The sequence below is a fragment of the Pyxicephalus adspersus genome, chromosome 4 (genome assembly GCF_032062135.1).
Source record: "Pyxicephalus adspersus chromosome 4, UCB_Pads_2.0, whole genome shotgun sequence".
NCBI classification, from domain to species: domain Eukaryota; kingdom Metazoa; phylum Chordata; class Amphibia; order Anura; family Pyxicephalidae; genus Pyxicephalus; species Pyxicephalus adspersus.
In genome coordinates, this window is record NC_092861.1 from 57,869,510 (window position 1) to 57,892,407 (window position 22,898).

Here is a 22,898-nt window from a genome sequence, read left to right on the forward strand (position 1 = left end):
TATATTTATAATTATTAAAGCCCTCATGTAGGTCCCTGCACTGCAATCAAATCATGTTTTCTTCTATGGAAGCATAGGATCATCTCATCAGTTTGGTGCTGCTTCTTCATTGCTTAATAACATACCTTGCTCGGTTGTTGTCTATGTTATTTTGTATACTGGATGTGACTTTACTTTCTGGCTCCAAAAAAAAACTGACCAAAACTATTAACAAATCTTTTAGAACAGTTTCAATCTGTGTATTTATTTTGTTTTTTATTTGTTCTTCTCAAAGTGTTACCTAAAAAGATTAAAACAAATGATTTTGTTCTGCATATGAATATGCAAAAACTTTTAGGTAACCTAACACATAACAAATATTTTTTTGATTTTTGGTTGTTTGCATCACAGTTTGGTCATCTAGTGCTTTGACCAACCCACTTGTCACACTATTGTTTTAAAAAAATGCCTACTTGCACATTAAATTGCCTAAATGCTATTAAGCTATTGAATGCTCTGTCCCCCAACACCCACACTCCACCCCTACCCCTCTGCTACAGTTTTTTTTTAGATCAATTTTCTCTAGAGCACTTGCTTTCAGTTTATGTTTGTTTCCCCATTCTATTACATTTATTATCTGGTAAACATATGACTGATTGTGATATTTATACACCTACTGTGTCAGTTTTTTACTAAGCAAAAGTTCTCTATCTCTGTTTTCAGATTTGCAAGGTCTCAAGTTATTTTTGCTGAACAATACATTTTTAGATAACAGTCGTAAGAAATGTCTAAACTGGTACAATGCTCAGCCTTCACCATCATCATGGAACTCAGCTTTGCTCTCCTGTCCCTGCTTATACAGTCAAGGGATCTCTGATTCACGGTACAGAGCAACAAAAGCAGGTACAGCATTTTTATGCAATGTATTCGTTACAATTGGTTGTTTTTAAGGTTATAAAATATAATATTAAATTGGATTTTATGATTATATTGGGCAACAGCAAAACTTTGACTAGCAATTATCCCTATTTATAAATATAAATATGGCATAATTTATGTATGTTTTCCCCCCCTTTCCTGTCTCCTTTACATTTGGATCTCATTAGCGTCTACTTATTTTCCTATCCAATCCTCTCTTGTCCCCCCCACCCCCAACTCCATATTTCATACAATTTATTTTCTTCTCACTTCCCTACCCTTTCATTTTTTTCTTTTCCCTTTTTTAAATTCCTTTCATTTCTACTTCTGTCCCTTCCCAGTCCTTATCTTTTTTTTTCTTCTTTGCAATTCCTCCTTACCTTTCTGCGGATGCATGAGATCTGCATTTTTTCTCCCATTAAAGAAAAGGCTCCTTCTGCGCATGCCCGAGATCCACATACCTGCGCATGCCTGAGCATGACTTCAATATCCCAGAAGGCTCTGCGCACTTTTTTTTTTTTTAAGTTTGTTGCATTAAAAAAAACATTTTTACTTTTTTTATAAAAGGGTTGTCTACCTTTTTATATAAAAGAAATTTAGGTTAGAGTTTAGGTTAGGCACATCGCTCCTTGCATTCTTTTATAGTTTAAGGCTGTTTGCCTATTTATGTTACAATTTATAGCTGCTGTAGTGTAATGTGGACACTATATCCACTTATCAGTTTCTTACATTGTTATCTTGTCTTTGGGGAGTATAGGTGCCAGCAGCATGATCAGCTTGCTCCGTAGCACATTTCCCAATTGGTATAATGCTGGTGTAAGATGTGTGTATTACCGAAAGAATCAGTTCCTGGAAGGGTTCCAAGAAAAGACTTGGATCTCCTCATCTTCAAAGTCTGGTAAGTGAAAATACCTTAATTCATTTTGCTAATATGAAGAAAATGGTCATTATTTAAAGTGAAGTTGTACTTCAAACATTTAGTCATATATAAGTAAAAAAAAGTTAGTTTTCATGTTCAGCAAACTTGTATCTTGTATGTAGACTCTGAACTGGATGCATATGACACATGCTGCAATCAAGTGGAAGATCCCCAATTCTGTTCAATGTATATGCAGAAGAGACCTGCAATCAGCTGTACTACTTACAGACCTTTAGTTCCAGGTAAACTATATACTGTTTCTTTATTATAGTGTCAGCCAGCATTTCAGTATATTCCTGGCTTATTTTGCTTAAAGAAAAATGCTTAGAGAAGTACACACTGTCTATTTTACAGGGTGGATGTTTGGAGATCCTCACATCACATCTCTGGATGGACTAAGCTACACGTTCAATGGACTTGGAGATTTTACACTTGTTCAAGCATTTGCTGACAATATCAACTTCACTCTACAAGGGCGCACAGAGCAAACTGGTGATGCACTAGCTACAAACTTCAAAGCATTTGCTGTACAGTACGCCTCCAGCAATGCCACTGTCAAAGTGAGTGTAATTTGTCAGATTTCAAACTTATCACACTACAAACAAAAATAAAAAAAGGAAAATAAATGACAAGGTTTAGTGATATCTTAGGACAAAAAACTTCTTCACAGGGCGTTTTGCATATGTGTTAACATGCATCATGTGTATTACCATGCATTGCATAAATGTACCACACTGAAAATGAATATGGTACAGGTGCATTTGCTTGTTGCATTGCAGTGCCATCCACCTGCCACATTCCAACATGCAATAACACAGGTAACACACATTCCTCAATGTGGCTGTAATGCATATGGTAAAATGAGTCCTTTAGGAGAAAATTAACAGTTATAAAAAATATATTCAAAAGTGGGGGATGGAAAACCCAGAGTTAAAAAGTGTATAGTATTGTGTATAACCAGCTGTAGAATCTGCAAAAAGAAAACACTTCAGATAAAGATAATACATTTCTATTTGCAGTCTGAAATTAATGAGGCTAAAAAAGTACAAATATTATGTTATGTTATAATATATTATATATACATTTTCACTGTATCTACATTTTGGTAATACATTTGCACATATGTGAAGCAACCTGAAGTTGTTTTTACAATTTTGTGTCAGGGCAGGCTATTTTTGGGTACTAAGGAAGTTTGCAATTACCTCTTGCTCCCATACATTCCCAACATATGTTGCTCCATTGTCCAATAGGAATGTGCAGTAGACATAAAAAAAACAAGCAAGCTTATGTAAGGAAACGTTTGAGCTTTGCTCATGAGAAATAAATTAGGACTGCAAAGAAATACACTATTTGTTAAACAAGAGGCTCTAGGTAACAAGGAAATATAATTACCTATTCTATCTGCCTATTTATATTGATTGGGATATGGGTGCCCACACTTTTTTGACTTGTAAGCTACTTTTAAAATAACCAAGTCAAAATGATCTTCCATCAACAGTATTTGGACTTATTAACTTCTATGCGAGGTAGAGTTTATTTTGAAAGGCAGGGCTCCGCGTTCTAAGTGCCTTGCTTTTGTGATCTACAGGTAGATAGCGATCCACGTGTTGGGCACCCCTGGATTAGAGGTTTATCTCTGATATGGCTCAATGAGGCCTCTGTTAAAGTATCTGGGTGGAATGGCCTTCTGCTTCAGAGGATCATACGGAATCCAAACTAATACATCACAAATATTTAAGTATATATTATCATTGCTCTGATCTTTTTACAGGTGGAGTGGTACCTTGAAAGTGATAATAGTACATCTATTCTTGTGAATAATCGTATTGTGTCATTCAGTTACTCAGAAGGTGGGTACATAAATAATACTTGTACGAGTGAAATGGAAAAGGTGTCAGTTCAACATACAATAAATATAGCTATCATGATGACCTCTATTTTATCATAAGCCATAAAAATGTGTTCACTTTCAGGCTTTACACTAGGTTGGCAGGTCCTTCTTATGTAACCTCTCAGGTTGTACATTATTTGCTAAATGTTTGGGAGTGAACTACATATTTTAATTATCTCATAATTTCACACTTTATTGAACAAAAACAAGCGAAAGACTGTAGATTACAAAGCATTAGGGATACACATTAGGCTCAGTATAAAAACATTTAAGTGATTACATTAGTATTGGCATTACAATATATATTCAATAAAATCTAATGTTTTTATGTAACAAATACCAACACATATGTCAGAGCAAAACAGATTAGAATTATGTAATTTCATCACAACATTTTACTAATCAAAACATTTATTTTACTTGCCGAAACAGTAAAGATGTTGAATGTTTTCATTTATTGTCATTTCCTATGACCAGTTTTTTAGAAAGTATTACCTCCAATACCTTCAGCAAAAACATGCCTTTTTCTTTTTCTGATCTCATCAAAAGATACCACATATATCTTTGTAAGAATTAGCAAAAAACTTATGGAACCAAAGGTTAAGTGACTTTAGTGACTTGACCCTGTTGTTCATTAGAAACTTATTCGAAAATGTGTTCTATATAAATGTAATATTGCTTTTTTTATGATTTGTAGACATGGATTCCCAAATTAATGACAACAACCCAGCTGTCTTTTTACTGAAAAATGACTCTATAACTGCAACCTTTGAAGGGGTTCTGTCTGTGTCGGTGTCTCAATATTCTGGAATGTTCAGTGCTGTGTCCAGCCTTCCAAGTCAGTTTTTTGGCAGAACAACAGGATTGTTGGGTGAGTATCTCTCATCTAACCAGTATTTCTATACCTGGGTTCTGGGGAGTTCCCATTTGGTAAAGAGGTCAGGAAACATTGTTATAAGGCCTGACAATTCTGCAGGTTCAACATTAAAGGGTTCACTTTTTTTCCTTAATGCTTTTTGTGTGTGTAATTAATTCTTGTTTACTTACATAACAATTTATAGGTACCTGGAATAATAACCAGAGTGATGATTTCACCGACCCAGATGGAAAAATCATTCCCTCGGACAGCACAGAAGAAGCCATATATCAGTATGGATTGTTATGTGAGTGTTTTGTTACACATTATCTCATGGGACAGATATGTTTGACTTTAAAAATCGATAGTAACATTTTTCATTTTTCATTCATTTCATTTATTTTTTCTTTCCTAAAGAAATGTATAAAGTTTTGCATATTAGCTACCAAAGAAAGTAAACACTAAATCGGTCACACAATAAATGCATTATTTTCAAAGAGTTGGCTGACCTATGCATGAGCATGAGAAATAGGGCAGCATTATAGTATTTTGTTTTGTAACACCGCAGAGCAGGATGCCTGGTTGTCCTCTTTATATAAAAAGGCATTTTTAAAACAGCACACACTGGAAAATGTATTTACATCAAGCTGATCTCAGTCAAATACTTATTTTAGGTAACATAGAAAAGAATACGCATTCTTTTTTGAAGGTTGTTGTCTAGTGTCACTAGTATATGACAAATGCCAAGCAGTTAATTATTAATTTCAAGGACACACTACCCTACCCCTAAAAACTACTACTAGTTTTTACATTGCAACTCAGCTCATGGCCAGTTATAAAATACAGGATGGGCTACATTCCTATTGCCTAACAAGGCTAATTGTAATTCACAAAATAGGAATAGGAATTCTCAAAGACATAGTAACGGTATTAAGGTAATCATGCTTCAGAAGAGACTATAACTATACATTTTATTAAAAAAACACTTTAGGAACACTTTAGGAAATAAGATATTAAACAGATGAGACATGGCGTGAAAGAAGTAACAGCTAACAAATAAAACATCTTTATGATTTGGGCTTTTCATGTACTGCAGTCACACAAACACAGTTTCCAGCAGTACACTACATTGCTTTGTGAATGTGCATTGCCTCCAACTTGAATGGCAGATCAATAGAGATATTTTAGGAACAGCACCAAAGCAGACCACAATCATATTGATAAAGCACATTGCAGGGCACATTGCAGCCCAGTGCAATATAATGTAAATAGGCCATACCAGAGTAAGATATGTAGCAATTATTTACCACTGACTGGTTGACACACAATAAATATTAAATATTATTAGGTTAAATATTATTAAGGGCTAAAAAAAATTTAAAATATTTAAAAAGCTGGAGTATTAGAAGCAAATGATCACAGTTATCATAAAGGTATTTGTATTTGGTTCTGCAAAAAACAAATACTTTGCTTTGTGTCATGGGTCTATTGTTACATTATGTTACCATTACCAATTAGTCTTTCTATAAATTATTGCAAGTTTTTAATACTGTGTTCTTTTTTCTTTAACTATACAGGGGAGGTCAAAGAGAATAACTTATTTACAAACATACAAAAACTTGAAAGCAGCTCATTTTCTCCAGTTTTTCTCAATGACCTGATAAAAAAAGATCCACCACTGTATGAAAAGTTGAAGATTGACTGTTCCAACAAAATAGAATGTATCTATGATGCTATGAGCACCAACAATACACAGTTAGGATTAGCAACCCTTACTGTAGCTGACAACCTACAAGAAGTCAAGGACACTTTAAGTAAGTATCTTTTTTATGTTTTCGTTTTTCATTGCAATAGAAATGATTTAATCCCAGTATAATAAAGGATGAATGGATGATGTCCCAAAACAGGCACTGTCATCCTACATACACATATTATTACAGAATATGCCATCATCCTACATTATATGCAATGTAAAGATGACTTTTGAATCAGCCAGAAAGTTTATGCACCACGTGTATTGTTTTCTCTGAAGAAACAAACACTGTTTCATGAATTACATACCATTTCGGGTAATAAATTAATTTTCCAAGCATTTGGACAGTCAATTGAAGTCATGCTTGAAGTTAAATGCTCCTGTTTTGGAAAGAACAACTGGATTGATTCATAAACACTTTGCTTTATTACCACTTTCACACAAGGTTTCATAAGAATGTGGTTTAAATGCCTTTATGGTCAAAGGTAATTTAATTTAACGATTTATTATTATTTATATTATTTGAAGTAGATACATTTCATGTAGGTGAATATGTAGATTGGTGGGCCCTGTAGGACAATACACCCTGTTTTCTGATACAAATCCCAAATTATGCCTTACACCCTCCCCACCCCCAACTTCCACTTTGAGTCTTATAGTGTATATTATCATGTTTGTCAAAATAGATGTCATTTGTGTGTGTTTTAGATGCTGTACCCCCTATTATTATTGGCACGAGAACCATTCAGACCTTCAAAAACACTGCTATTACAATACAATACTCTTCCGATAGAACAGATGTGATATTCTCAGCTGAGCCAAACACAAACCCAGACATTAGTTTGTCATGTAAGTAATTGCACGTATTTAACTGTGTATCAGTTGCATTTTTATTTAAATGACAGGGTAGTGAATTACTTTTGTATTATTTTCATTTTAAGTTTGCATTTTTTGCTAATTGAAAGGTTTTCACAAAAATCTGTTTTCTATATGAATGCTAGTAAATAAAAAATTTGCTTATTATTAAGAAAAAGTATATATATATATATATATATATATATATATATATATATATATATATAATATATATATATATAATGTTGTTTCAGTATTCAGCAAAGATTAATTTTGTATGTTTTTTTAACAGCAAATGGTTCTCTAAAATGGACACCAGCAAGTACATTACGGTTCGATTTTAGCCTTATAGCTACTGACTCAAAAAATCTGTCATCTACCATTCAGCCCAGCTTTGTGGTTTGTAACTGCGAACATGAAGATCAGTGTACTTATACTTTGGCAACGAAAACTAATAGCTCTCTTTCTGTAAGTCAGAAATATAAAAATACCAAAATATCTTACACCTAGGTAGTTATGCTTTTAAAAGATAAATGGCTTTAAATATCCCCGAATTCTTAAAATGAGTGTTATTCACGGACCTGAATGATCACAGTAACTCATCACTCCTCACACAGCTCAAGTCCAGATTTGAAACAACCTGCTGCTCAGTAGCTCAGTAAATACTGAGCTAACCCATAATATCCTTGAGATCTTTTTGGTCATGCAGTAAAGGTATATTTGTACAACATTGGATGCTTGTACAGTTGAAACATTTATGATACTTAATGTACAGCGCTGTGTAATAGGTTGGTGCTATATAAATCCTGTTTATTACAAATAATAAAGTCTAAAACAAAAGATAAAACTGTCAAAAGATAAAAAACCCCAAAACATTAAATTTGATATTTAAGTTGCTTTTATGATAAGTAGTAAGTAAAAATAATCTATGATGTATAAATGTTGTACAGGGAAAAATAAAATTTGTGGTCACTTTAAAATGGAAATATATTTTTTCCTGTTAAAAATGCCATGCAGGGTGCTCCTGGGACAATGTGTCCAAGAAATATTTTTGGTTTTCTACATAAAGAGAGAAGCTGTTTGCTTTTAGAGTGACTTTATGTGCCTTCTAAACAGAGAAGGCAGGAGAGGGTGAATCACTCTTCTAATTTATTCATTATGTGTGTAGATTTTGTTTGTGGACTATTAAAGAACAATTCTGTGTTTCGCCCACCCCTTCTGCCCCCTAACTTCTTTTTGGAGCACCCCACACAATGTATTGTTAAATATGCATAGCTTTATTTTATGCAGTTTTAGTAGTCTAGTTTAGTAGCCTAGTTACTCTAAAGAGTCCTGTTTCCCTTCTTCTATTTTTCTGCCTTCGATGGTGCGCTGGTTCATATCCTGTAGAGACAGTCATTATGGGCTGCTGCTCTCTGTTGCATTTTTCTGGGTGTTCAAGGTAGTCTGATGATGTATCTTCAGCAGCCTGGTCCTTTACACCTCAAGAGCACATAAAGTGTGTTGAATGACACTGAGAATGCAGTGCTGGATTAGTCAGATCTGTTAGGCTGTGGGTGACAATGCTGAAGAAAAAGGAAGTATTACAGTGAAAGCTGCATTTTTATAGGCACGGACCAAAAAATTTAAGAAAAAATATGCTAGCATAGGGCTTTGTATAAAACAGGATTTCCATTCAGCAATAATTAACCTGGTAAACAGGTAAAGGGTTCCCAAAAATCCACCTGCTTGTCGAAAACCTAACTAAACAATAAACAAAACCAATATTTGATATTTACCTAACCAAACATAAAACAGATAATTAAATGTAATTATTCAGACTTTAAAAACATGATCTTTGATTCTTCTCAATACATTCTTCTAATTAACAGATTGCTGGCTGCAGTTGCTCAAATAACTATTCAGGAGAATTCTGCCAGAACCCACCTAATCTCTGTAATCAGGGCTGCTACCCTAATGTTACCTGTGATAGCAACACCGGCTGCGGACCATGTCCAGCTGGCTTTACTGGGGATGGGCTCCATTGTACAGGTAGGTATATATTTGTCTACTTTTCCGTATTTACTGCACTTTTTATTTTTAGAATAATTTATACTGCATAGATTACGTCTAATACCTGTTTAGAAGTGAAACACAAATAGAAATAGTTTTCCTGATCTATATACTTATCTGAAAAAAAAAATTCCATAAAAATTAAATTATACTAAGTAGGTTAAATCAAAATGACCAAGAAGTGGTTAAAACAGTTACAAACAATAACAAAACAAACCCCACTGTTAATCAGTTTGCCAACAAAAAAATAAACCAATTAGAGGAGTCTCAGGAAAATGACAGATAATGAGTCTCCTCAAAAAAGTATTTTACACGTACTTGACAAAAGTAGAGAGTTCCATTATGTATACTAAATGGAAATGTTTTGTGTACTCTTTGTAGATGTGGATGAATGTAATGCAGATACTCATCAATGCCACCAAGATGCTAATTGTAACAATACTATTGGAAGTTATACTTGCACGTGCAAAGAAGGATTTATGGGTAAGTATTCATTTCTTCAAATAGGTGACACCAAGCACTCCTTTTGATTTAATAATTAATGATAGAATCTTATATTTGCAGCATTTACTATTGAATTTTTTTTTCTTTTTAAAAGCATTTTGAGGAAAAAAATAATATCAGTTTATAATCAAGTATATACGTGTTTATACAGATCATTTGTGTTCTTGTTTACCTTTATGTCTAACCAATTGTCAACAAATAATTTGTTTTGGATCATTTTATTTAATTCTAGTAAAATCCTTGACTTAATTTATGTTATTTTGTAGTAAATCTTTTAGGATAGGTGGCCAATATTGATCTTGCTAAATTTGCATATAGATAATGAAATACTATATTAAAATTCTATTCGTATTTTTTTTAAGTCTTCTATTTTTTCTTTTTTTTAAGCGCTTTAGAAATCTAAAAGCATTTTGCTTTATGATTAAACATTTTAAATGAAATGTTATTTTGGGAAGGAAAAGGTGATGGCTTTTTCTGCACTGTGTATCCATGACTTGGATAGCGCTCAACCTGCCATTGATTACTTCAAACCATACACCATAAACCAACACACACTTTATTGGCCACTCCTGGTATTTGGCAGTACCCATAATTTTAATATTGATTCATTTATTAATATACCACTATAGAGATTTCTATAAAATGTTTCCTGTGTGTTCCATGCCTTCTCACAGTTATGTAAATATTAAGTATTTTTTGGGTTCTTAAAAAAAAAAAAAAAAAAAAAAAAGCTTATTTCCCTGGAAACAATGCAAATATGAGTGCAGTTTTCTTTTTTAATATGATCAATGCTTTAAGTTAGTATGATGTAGTGTAAAAAATGGTCATGCTGAGCTTGGTTTACTAAAGAAGTAAAGCATGTTATTTTTGCAAAGTGATCTTTCACTTTTTCTAGTGAATTAGGTGCAACAAAGTGAAATTAGAGAAATCTAGTTTTTTAGTTTTCCTTGGGTATGCGTTGTAGAATGAATTTTCACCTAATTTACGATAATAAAAAATTTACTTTGCTAAGTGAAACTTTGTTTTGAAAGTAGCCATTGTCACATATTGGGCTGCAATATGGCTATTCTCTAGTTCAAATGAAAGTGGAGAAAATATACCCAAAGGAAAATCAATCAGTAGGTAACAGCACCAAGTATACAGTATACATATACATATACAGTATGTGTACTGCAAAAATGTAATTGAACAAAGTATGCGTTTTTCTTAGCACACATGCATGTGATGTGACTATTGCACACACCCCAAACTTGTATGTTGTAATTAACTCTTCAATGTTTTTGTTTAATAAGGTGATGGGACTTCCTGCACTGATATTGACGAATGCCGGGGCAACAATTTCTGTTCACCTTTTGCCACCTGTAATAACACAATAGGAAGCTACAACTGCTCCTGTAATGATGGATTAATAGGTAACTGAAACTATTCCAGCATCACACATTGAGCAGCACATTCACAAGTACCGGTATGTGTACATTAAAGGGAACCTTGTAAACAGGCAGGTAAGTTCCTTTTATTGCAGAAGGGTCTTTGCCTGTCCCTTCTGCAATAAATAACCTTCCTGTTCAGATTTTAAAAGGGTAATGCTACTGACATGTATTATGTATGTTATTTTACCTTCCGTGACTAATAAATTACTTTGTGTCTCTTTATTTAATCAAACTTTAAATCTGGTTGGAGTTACTATACTGTTTATTTCACCTACAGGGGATGGCATAGAGTGTTATTGTAGTGAATGTGATCCCAGCTATTGCTGGAATGGTGGAACTTGTACAAAGAGCCCACCATCCTGTGATCCTGAATGTCAGTGCCATGCTGCATACACCGGTGATAGATGCATGGACGCAAAGGACAGTTACCAGGCAGAACTAAAGCCAGGTAAGTGTACAGCTAGATGTACAAATTTTATATGAATTTAAAGCCTTAATTCCTTCCCAGTTTTTTTGACCAGTTTAATCAGAATAGAAAATAATAAATCACCTGTCAGGATTTTTTTTTGTCAGTAACCCAATATGGGAGATTGTTCCTCACTTCCTGTTATTGGACATTTGGATGGATATTTGTAGAGTATATAGTAATGTGTAAACTTGTTTATACATCTATTAGATATCATGTCTGCAAAAATTGTAGTTTAACTCCCTCAGGGAAATTCCTACACAGTCACCAATAAAAGCCTGGTGGGCACTCAAACCCTACCTCACTCTACCCAAAAAATATGTTTTTTTGGTTGAAGTTGCACTTTAAAATATATCAGTAGTAACATCTGCAAACATCAAAATAGGGATTACTGTTATTAAGTGATTTTATGTTTGTCAGATTTGTACAGCTCTCATTACAAATTTAGCCCTAGCATATCATTTTATCCATATTGATGTAAAGGAAACATTAAACCACAACTGAAACTGAAAACACAGAACAAAAACATATTGAATTATGTACCTGCTTTAACAGTTCTGGGTTAGTGATTTAGAAAGCATCAACATGGCACCCAGGTCAACTTTAAAGGAGAGGTCAGCAAACCCACACAATTATTTCATGACAAGTTTACTTTAAAAGGGTAAGCCACAAGCAAGAACAACAAAGTTGCTTGTGGTTGCTGATTGCTTTGGATGAAAAGGAGAAATATGAATTGTGTTTAAAAACTATAGTAAACCTTGATAAATAAAAAAACAAGCAAAATTTTTGAACAAAATTTTATTTCACAAGAAATATAAAGAATGACTTGTCAAGTATTTATTAAAAGTATATGCTGAGATCAGATTGTATGGTCATATTCAAAGTAATGGCTGATTAAATCACATGATCTGTTTTTTTTTTTTGTTCACAGGTATAATGAAAAGGTCTGTTTATGTAATCTTTAGACCAAACATTGAAGATCACCTAACAGAAGAAAATGGTTATTATACGGTATGTGTGTGTGTTTTTTTTTAACAATGCATACATCTATCAGAATAAATCTAAACAGGTTTTTTATGCAAAATATTTGAGTTAAGATTTAAGATATATAAAAAGGAACATCCACATAAATATAAAAATGCATATTAATATAAAAACATATCAGTCTCCATGTATATAGTTCCTACCACTCTGTATGTTGTCCCAGTTAAAGACAGACTAACAGTACATGCTTAGCTAATACTATGTTTCTTCTGCAGTGATATTTAGCTATTTCAGGATTGGTGGTCACATTAAAAAACAATAATAAACAGAGGTTGTTTTGTATCTTCACTATCAGTAAAGATCAATTCCTTTGATTTATGATCATGGATGCTCATGACAAGCTTTAAAGCCGCATACATACCTGCAATTATTGTCGTTGGAAAGGATCTTTCACCATCCTTTCCAACGACAAAAGACTGCATGATGCATGAACGAGTGCTGTACATACAGCCCCGTTCTGCTCTATGGAGAGGGGAGGGGGAGAATGACGTAGTGGCACCCCGCTGCATGCTCTCTCCCTTCCCTTGGATTTCGATCATTTGTCCTCCATCGTCTGTGGATCCGCCACGACGTTCGTTCAGACGACGGGAGATGTACACACGCCCTATTCTCACCTGATATCAGCCCTGAACCGATTATCGGGCGAGAACCATTGGATGTACGTAGCTTTAGAATTAGAAACTTTAAAAACAGAAACTAAACATTCAAAGAGGCTCTCACTGCATGGAACTTCTAACTGAATGGCCTAATTGCTTTTGTGGTGAATTTATGGATAAATTGCTCCAAAGATCCTGCAGCTACAGAGGTCAAAGGTCATGTTTTGAAGCTAATTTACTGGTTGTTAAGATTATGTGAAAAGTTAAACATCCATAATTTGGTCAAAGGTTTATTTTATGATACCTAAAGACATCACATGGTGATTAAATACACACGCATGTTGTAAGGTTATCAGAGGATTGGGAAAAAGGAACAGGTCTGTGAGGTGCAGATCTCTTTAGTTTCTATTTGATTAAATGAGTGTTTTCATCGCTTTCAGGTCAATAGTTACTATTCACATCATAATAAAAAACATTCTCAAACCACTTGTATCATCTTCATTTTTCTTTGCAGGTTAGGGAAACTCTTATTGGTTCTAAAATTGATGTAGATTCCGTGTTTGATAATCAAAGCAATTCCATGGAGAAGTTTACGTAAGTGCAATCTGTTATGTTTCCTGTTTTGTTCTATATAAAACATATAAATATGTAAATATATATAATTGGGCTAATATTTGTCAATAGACAATAGCAGATGAATAATGGAACAGTAGTTGCATAGTTTACAGTATAATGTTGTGAGGATGAAAAGTACTTTTACTCATCTGTACACAGTCTTACCACTTACGCAATCATTACATAAAAAGGGACATTTTTTACTACTGTTCTTTTTCAGACATCCCTCATTGTTTTAGGAATATTAAGCTGGATAAACATTGTAATTTAAACATGTAGGCATTACAATAAAGTATATGGAAAGCAGCCACCTTTGATCTTTATTTTTAGAAATACTGCAATTCTCTACAAACACAGTATTATGAAAGCACCTTGTGATAAATGTTTACTTAAGATTATATAAGTATGGTTAAAAAGAAAAATCAAAATGAAGAGACAATAACCATTGGGCAAAACAATTTTAGCTCCCCTTTAGGCGGTTATATATTGAATACTAAATATCATTAAATGTAATAAGAATAAGCTCCGACCAGGCCCTGAACTTCATCAGGCATGGAGCTTATTGGGGACTGAGACAACTCTATCCACCCTCTTGGGGATGAATGCCCATCAGTTAATACTGAAGACAGGATCCCGCTGTAGTGCTCATATCTTGGGACTGCCAAAAGTGCAGCTACACCAACTGAATAAGAAGTGCAAACCAGTCTTGGGTGTCAAGATAAGATACCCCCGAAGGTGGATTAGGATAAGAGAAGAATGATTAGGGGGAGTGTGAAGAGGACTTGGTCTAGGATACTTACCCCTGCAGATTATTATTCTTTAAAAATTTGGCATTCTGCGCCCCTATCCTTCCTCTTTTTTGATGTTTAAAAAAACTCCTAGACTATAGTTATAATTCAGCCGCTTTTACAGGTGTGAATGCTATTCTACATTGACTCTACTATAAACCTAGACCACAGAATGCGAGTGTAACTGGCAATGTTCAAAACCACAAACAACAGAAATGCCAATAAATTTTATGTAAATAAATGTATCCATGGTGTGTTAGTTTTCAAATGGGGAAAAATTAAAACTATACATCTGTACATCTTTCTACCCCTCTTTACAGCTAATAGCAATAACAGAAATAGCAATAATAAAGCTCCCTTCATTAGTGTTAGGGACAGCAATAATAACCTCCTTCATGCATTATAGGTACAGTAATAAATACTCATCCTTTAGTTTGGTGACACCCCTCCCCAGTGTCACTAAATGGTTTTTCAACCACGGTGTTAAAATCACTATATTGCAAATGAATGATGTACCTTCAGTTAGTGCAGTGATTTGCTGTTAACTTTATTTGATGTGCATTATATTTAGTTTCAGCTTTGGTTTATTCAAAGTTGCTCCTTCTATACACAAAAAATGTGAATGCTTAATTGTATTTTAACCCCCTGAGCGGTAACCCAGAGTCACACTCGGGGTAGCTAAACCTATGGAAAGCCCTAGTAAATCAAGACTTACTTGATTCACCGGTGTTCTTCTCGGCGATGCCCATCTTCTTTCCTCCTCCGGGTGGCGCTCTCTGCACTCCAGGATTTCCCGGTGACGATGGTGCGTGCGGACATTTCGTTAAATTTAAATTTAAATCTATTTGTATTGCATTCAATACCAAAAAAACTATTGAATGCAAGACAGTGGATTTATATGTGTAAAAGCAGTACATTGTATTCATGAACATTTATTTTACAGTATAATATATAAGAATGAGTGTATTATTTATTTTTAAAAAATGTTTTTAAAAAATTAAAAAAAAAAATTAAAACTTTTTTTTAATTAAATTTTTTAATTAAGTTTGACATAATTTTGTGTTTCAAACTTTATTATACTCATACTAATATATTATACTGTAAAATACATTTTCATGAAAAACAATGTACTTCTTTTAGACATATAGAACCGGACAGAAATGAACTGCCCAGGAGGTTAATAATGTTTAGCTTTTTATGACTTGACTGCCTTTTTCTTTTACAGCAATACTGATGGTGTTTGGTTTGGAAATTTTACGGCGAGGTTTACATATAAGGCAAATATAACAGTAATTAAATTCCTGAATGAAGAACTTGTGGATCATTTAACTCCCAAACTAAGCAGTACATTATTTGAGAAGCTTCCAATAACTAATGTCACAAGTGGTGAAATGTGTAAGTGTTCATTTCTATACCTATTAATCTTGCTGGCTTTTATTAGGTTTCGAATTTTAGTGAATAATTGTAGTTATACAAAACAATTACAATTCTCTTCAGACAGTATTGTGTTTAACATACACCTGGCACATTATGTGGTCATGTCTGTAACACGTAATCTAAGGTACGGAATTCTGTAGCTACCTGTGTCACCCATCTTGCCACCTACCTACTCAGGGAACTGTGGTTGAATATCAGCCCATTGTTAACATCTATCCCATACTCTTCTACTTATAAAGGTCCACAAACATTCCTCCCTGACCACCTCCTTTTCTGGTACCTTTGGTGGTTTTCTATCAATAATATGGTATAGTGACAGAAATGCAATACAGCACTGTATAACCTCCTATTCTTAGTCTGCTATGTGATATGCTATTATAAAGGCAGATTTCAGCTAGCTAAACTAGCATTGTAGTTTTTAAATTAATGTATATATCACAAACTTCGCCATTTGTTTTGTTTTTTCTTAAACTTCTTCTTTTTTTTGTATATTTACCTTATTGTTTTTTGACAAACTATAGAGCAATGTTTATTGTCTAGCTGTAGTTGTTACAGGCTTGTTACAGACTTTGTATTTTCTTTTTGAAAATTCTAATAAAAATGATTGAAGTCAAGGTAAATTACAATAATTCTAAATTTTATCAAAATTTAGGAAAGCAACACATATCTGTTAAATCATAATAATTAATCATCAATTGTTTTTTTTTTTCGTAGTGACCTTACCTGAACTTGCTAAGGAAACTATTTGTGTCCCTGGCTATAAACTGAATCCAGACACATTTGAATGTGTTTCCAAGTGTATAGAATACTGTAAGAATGATGGAATTTGTGAGCTAATTGGAGATAATCCTACCTGCACGTAAGGAAACATTGTTATTTTATGATGTCCCCCAACACTGCAGCAATAGCTCAATATACACACCTCCCATACCATAAACACCGAGTTCTTTATTCATCCCAATCACAGATATGGTCTTGACAACACAAATGTTTCTAAGACTAAGACTGTGTTCAAACTAGTATGTAAGCCTGCCCAAGGTGTGGTGAAGATATTAATGGCCAGAACGAATCTCACAGAGCTGATGAATTGTTGCAACAGGAATCTTTATTTAGGTTACCGAATGACAGTCCAATAGTAAACAATTCAAATATTATAAAGTTTTGTTGTACACTTTTACTGTTTAAAGAAACAGGCTATAGAACTATATCAATCATGCCAGTCGTGTTCAGAAAAACCTATGGTTACGTTTGTTTTCTGCTTGCAGCAGGATCTGCCCACTGGTGCTCTTCTTTCTATTTATAAGTCCTAGAAAAAAACTGGGAGGCTGGGAGCTGAAAAGGCCTGAGGGCACTTTTAATAACCAAAGGAGGCATCTGTCCTTTTCAATTCAAAAAGCTGAACACATAATTCCCTTCTCTTGCTTGAGTAATCAACAGAAAAAAAACATTTCTCAAGATGGCCACGCCTTGATGAAGGACATTGTTGACCACAAAGACAATTCATTGAATCAGACTCACTCAAAATGGCTGCCTTACTAGGAACCTAGAAAAGGCAGAAGTACATATTTAGCTAAGGATAATGCAGTCATTCAGTCATCAGAGACAGTGGCCACAATTACAACCGATGCCTATTAGCAGTAATAACCACGCCAATGACCATTTCTGAGTGCCTGTTGGCAACTGCTTGCCATTTGGGAGTGGTTAAAGGTTAGTGGCTGCATAGTTTTTTCAGGCTTTTGCAAACGCTTGTACAGGAGTTTGCTTGTAGGTAGAAGCAGGAATTATAGATCATGTCATGCATGGAAGCGAATGGAGTGACCAACTGCCCCCAGATTCTCCATGTATTTTTTAAATAACTGTTCAGCAATGCAACCCCAAATATCTGTAAAATGTAGAAAAAAATAGACCATTTTTTTTCAGTAACAACCATTTTAAAAAGCAGTTGAAAAATAGTTAATTGTAGCGGTACCACTTAAAGTTACTACTAGTCTGAATTTGGCCTAAAGCCAATACCTCAAGAAAATCTGTGTTTACTGATAATAAAAAAATCTATGGAGCTTTCTTTGGGGTATCTGTGAATTGACAGCAGAGGAGTGCAGCATTTGCCTGCTTTGGAAACTAAAATGAGATAGTGTCCGTTTACTTAAGTTGTATTTTTTTCATTTCAGATGCAAACCTTTCACTATTTATGTCACTTATGGTGAACGGTGTGAAAATCTCTCAATGAACCTTAATGCATTCTTTGGAATATTATTTGGATCTCTGGCCTTCCTATTCCTCTTGATCTTGGGTATAGTACTGGGAATGTACTTCTATCGTAGGAGGAACAGCAAGAATGATTTTGATGATACAGACGAGTGAGTGTCAAATCTATTGCTGTTTGCTTTATATGTTCTTGATTGGACTCCATCTATGTGCCGAAAGAATTACAGGGAAATTACAGAGGCATGCTTTGTGCTATGGTAATTTTTCTGTAAAAAGACAAAAATATTTTTGGGTGTGTTTTGCATTTATTTGGCTTATCTACAAAGGAGTAATTTTGTCACGTTCACAGTTATAATTGCAGAACATCAGATAAAACAAATCTGCTGTTGTGTGTCATGTTTTTCAAGTTAACAAGCGTTTAAAAGGAGGTAAATCAGGGACTGCATATTTTTGGAAATATTGGGGAGTTAAATTGCCCTACAGAAGTATGTGGTGGTCTTAATAAAGGGCACTAAAAGCTGGCACAGATCTCTATAACTTTTTTTCCCTCATGCATGTTTCTTTTTGCTTTGCTACAGCCTGTTACTGTCGACATTTTCATATACCATCAGATCGTTATTATTACACCTGTATTTATTACCAGGGGAGCTCAGATTCACCTGCCTTCAACTCACTCCACCTACTGCCTGGCCTTAGGCTGGGAACACAGGTGTAATGATCCTTTCCAATGACAAAAGACCATACGACGCATGAATGAGTAATGTACATACAGAGCCATTTCGCTGTATAGAGGTGGGAGAAGGATGGAGCGGCATCCCGCTGCGCTCTCTCCCCTTCACTTTTATAAGGATCGTTCGTTGTATGTGGATCCGCCAGGATGGTCATCGGAACAACAGACAACGAGTGCTGTAAAAACCCCAGGCTCTCGTCCGATATCAGCCCTGTGGCGATTATCAGACGAGAATCATCTGACGTGTGTACGTAACCTTACTCCACTGTTCCTCTCCTTCACTGAACAAACTGTCACAAAAAAACATATACACTACGTGTTGGTTTTATTAGCAGTAGTAACCATTTGTTTAACAACATTCAGTTATTCCAAAATATAAACATACAAATATGTATACGTTAACCAATAAACCAATAAACATGAGTTTAATTAACTCTTTTAATATATATAACACAATAACAACAGTGCACATAAATAACACCAATGACATAATCACCAAATTCCCCACTATACCACTTGTTACAAAACTTTGGTCATTGAGGTTAGAAGACTTCAAAAGCTGTGACTACTCTCAACATTACACTTGGAGTATGCCACCATTATTGTTCCCAGCTGCAACACACCGACTCAGAAACAATATTTTATGCATGTAGACCCTTACCAAACTTGACCTATTAGTGGACCATTTTAGTTCTCAGGGAAATATTACCTCAGATGAGTCCCCTCAACTCCCCCCTCCCCCCACTCCTCTTTTGCATTCACTAATTACGTTGACTTCACCTATGCCTGGCCTTCTATCACCTTTCTTAACCCTCTGCTTGCTTTCTACCTGGGCCCCCTATCTTGATAGTCTTCCACTTAATTTACCCTTCAGATACATGTCATTGAAATAATATGCATTAAATGTATTCTTTTTTTTTTTCAGGTTGTACCAAAGACGATTTAGCTGGAAATCATCACTTTTTCCATGTGAGTATTTCTATATTAATTATTAATTGAATTTGTATTTTAAATTGTATTAATAGTATTGATTCCTACATTTCAGAAAGGTATGTAACATTTCTCTGTATTCAAACTTCTAGCTTTTCAAAGAATGGGAAATAAGGATAACTCATCTATAAGCACAGAAGCAAGTTCAGAAGATTGGACACCACACTTAGAAAAAGTCAACAGTACGGCAGAGGTATGTATCACTTTACTATGTATGTATTGGTTTACAGTTTAGTTCTCCTCATCATTTGTGTATTGCCACTTTACATTACTGGACAAAGGTTTTTGAACAGTTCACCCTTAGTGTTATGCTTATCTTTAATAGTGAGTTTTGTGGTTCACATACACATTTATTTACGTGCAATGGGAATTTTCCTGCACATAGAAATCTTGCAGTGAGCATGGACAAATGTGCAAGGAAATGTAAAAAGATTTAGGAAATTATTAGCATAGATTGCTGCTCAGAGCAAGTTTAGCTTCTCTTTACTTAGAGAACATCTGCACTCTTAGTATAGTTGTCTTTTATGGTATTCCCACACCCTGAGTAAACCCTACATGGTAAGATACCTTCTTCCCCACGCCTGAGATTTTCATGGTGTAGCTCTGCCTGGTGCCAGATGTTCTTTACATGTAAACCATTTAGGCAGGGACCTCCTCCTAGACTGTACATTTTTCAATGCACTGTGATGATTTGAATAGATTGGGTGTGCCTGAATTGTTCCTGGACTGAGCTGTTTGTTTTTTTTCATCAAATCATGAATGCAAAGGCAAACAAATGTTACAACCCAGCAACTAATGAACAGATTAGCTTTCAAAACAGTCATATTACTTAGTAAAGAGTTGGATGTTTTAGCCATTTTGTGAACATACAACATATATTTAAATACCTCAATAAATAAATACCCAACCTAATTCACATAATTTTTTTTTCATTTCCCAACATTTTATTTGGCTTCTGAAAACCACCTCATGCATGCAAAACAAATCATTCAAGGATTATACATATCTGTGATCTATTTGCCCTGGTGGTTTGTAGTTGGCCCAACACTGTCACATGCAGTGAGTCACCTGCCACTCCATACCTAGAAGTAGCAGGTAGGTTCTTCCAACTCACCAGCTGTATGGAGCAGTGAAGGTGTGGGGGAAAGCTGCACACATTGTGCTGGGGTGCCAGAAATAAAACCTGGTGATCTGGGTTGCATTGTAAGGACAAGTTTTGTCACTAAAAATAATTTTTATTAAGATATCATAATCACATTTCTGATTTTTTTTCATTACTTTTTCCTAGGTCAAGATAAAACGACCAGAAATTAAACCTAATGTGAACAATTATGAATAAAAAGCTCACTTAAGGTTTCAAGCTTTCTGATGTTTTATTCAGTTTCCTAAAACTGATATGTACAGAGAACAAACAGACTGTCAAATAATTACCAAATGTAATGATATGTTTATGTAATTCCTCCCTATATATTTATGGGTTATATATCTTCTGTATTAAAATAAAAGCCGATTTCTTTATTAAATAATTTATCCAGCCTAAAAGAACAACATGCTGCAATATCTTACCATTTTTGTGTTATTGTTGAAATCCCTATGCCAAATACAGATGTACAGTACTTCAAGGATAAGCCTATTTTCTTATCTTACCCTGGTTACAATATGTAGAGCAGTGTATGTGCCACTGCCAGTAAATACATGACATTATCCAGTTGGTTGCTATTAGCACATACATACATACTCTACAAGGGTCTACAGCTGTCACAAGGCTGTACTTTAATGAAGAAAGTTTTATGGGAATAGGATGATACAATGTTTTATCATGAATGTTTTTTACACAAAGACATGTCAATAAATTTCAGCACTGTGAAAACAGTCTTTTAGGTTTTTAAGCTTGAATACATCTGAACTATAGGGCTTTCCTTAGTATATATTGCACTTTTTGTCTTCTTGCCTACAGTAGAATACTAAAGAGTATATTTTTTTATCAGCCTTGTAAAGCATTTGATCTTAAAGGTGTATTTTTATCTTCTAAAGTATTCATTTATCAAACTATGTATTATTGTATCTAATATTCTGTGCACCAGAGCTTCTAAAATGTTAATGATTTTACCTAAAATCGACTATGAAGCATATCTTCCTATTTATATGCTTGCCAGTTTTATTAAAAAATGATTTATTCTACCTCTTGGGATTTCATTTTACTTTGTTGGATCATAGTGTGATCTAAGTTTTCCCTTGAATGTATTATGTGCTGCAGGCGGAATTTAACGTACCATTGTAAAGTAACACTGGAAGGAATGGCGTTAACCTTTAGTTAAAATGATCAAATGGTAAACACAAAACTAAAAGTCTAACTGCTGCCAATTTGTTTAGTTTTGTAAAAAGTGCGGAATAGTAATAATTAATAAGAAATAATTCCATCTGTGGGAGGATTAGGGAGATTTTGGAGTTCCCATCCCTGTTATACCCATGCATATTTGAAAGATTCTTTCTCAGGTTTTCCAAGATGTGGGCCCCTTGCTGAACCTAAGTTACAGGACTCTTCCCAGCCTACAGACCTGAGCAGACTCTGTAATCCATGGCAGGTCTGGTTCCCCTCTTTCCTGTTTCTCCCACTATTTATCCTGTTTAAAATTTTACAATTCTACTTAACAATTCTAATGATTTCATGTCATCCAAACATCTGTTGCTGCAGACTGGTCCCTCTGTTCAGTATGGCCAGAAACACTACCTTAGAACTGGAGTAGGTGATCAATGAATGCCAGAACACCTAAGCTAATCAGACAACACCAAATATTCTAAAGATTGTAGATAAATGTAGACTGGGTCCCCCTCTCCCCCAAAGGGGCACTAAAATTAAAGGGTTGCTG

General features: G+C 34.5%; 1 protein-coding gene across 1 annotated transcript in view; it reads left to right on the forward strand.

The window, feature by feature from the left end:
- The window catches only part of MUC4 (mucin 4, cell surface associated), a 42,216-nt gene extending 20,007 nt beyond the window's left edge, over window positions 1–22,209 (forward strand). Inside the window, exons 23-44 of the mRNA XM_072408291.1 lie at window positions 703–882; window positions 1,655–1,795; window positions 1,939–2,058; window positions 2,171–2,376; window positions 3,588–3,666; window positions 4,405–4,578; window positions 4,769–4,870; window positions 6,141–6,377; window positions 7,025–7,165; window positions 7,464–7,639; window positions 9,043–9,202; window positions 9,605–9,706; window positions 11,020–11,139; window positions 11,435–11,605; window positions 12,555–12,634; window positions 13,778–13,857; window positions 15,892–16,061; window positions 16,818–16,962; window positions 18,272–18,460; window positions 19,964–20,007; window positions 20,121–20,221; window positions 21,317–22,209. Of these exons, the coding sequence (XP_072264392.1) occupies window positions 703–882; window positions 1,655–1,795; window positions 1,939–2,058; window positions 2,171–2,376; window positions 3,588–3,666; window positions 4,405–4,578; window positions 4,769–4,870; window positions 6,141–6,377; window positions 7,025–7,165; window positions 7,464–7,639; window positions 9,043–9,202; window positions 9,605–9,706; window positions 11,020–11,139; window positions 11,435–11,605; window positions 12,555–12,634; window positions 13,778–13,857; window positions 15,892–16,061; window positions 16,818–16,962; window positions 18,272–18,460; window positions 19,964–20,007; window positions 20,121–20,221; window positions 21,317–21,367 (2,969 nt within the window). The 3' untranslated portion in view covers window positions 21,368–22,209. The remainder of the gene's footprint in view (window positions 1–702; window positions 883–1,654; window positions 1,796–1,938; window positions 2,059–2,170; window positions 2,377–3,587; window positions 3,667–4,404; window positions 4,579–4,768; window positions 4,871–6,140; window positions 6,378–7,024; window positions 7,166–7,463; window positions 7,640–9,042; window positions 9,203–9,604; window positions 9,707–11,019; window positions 11,140–11,434; window positions 11,606–12,554; window positions 12,635–13,777; window positions 13,858–15,891; window positions 16,062–16,817; window positions 16,963–18,271; window positions 18,461–19,963; window positions 20,008–20,120; window positions 20,222–21,316) is intronic.
- Window positions 22,210–22,898: the final 689 nt, after the last annotated feature.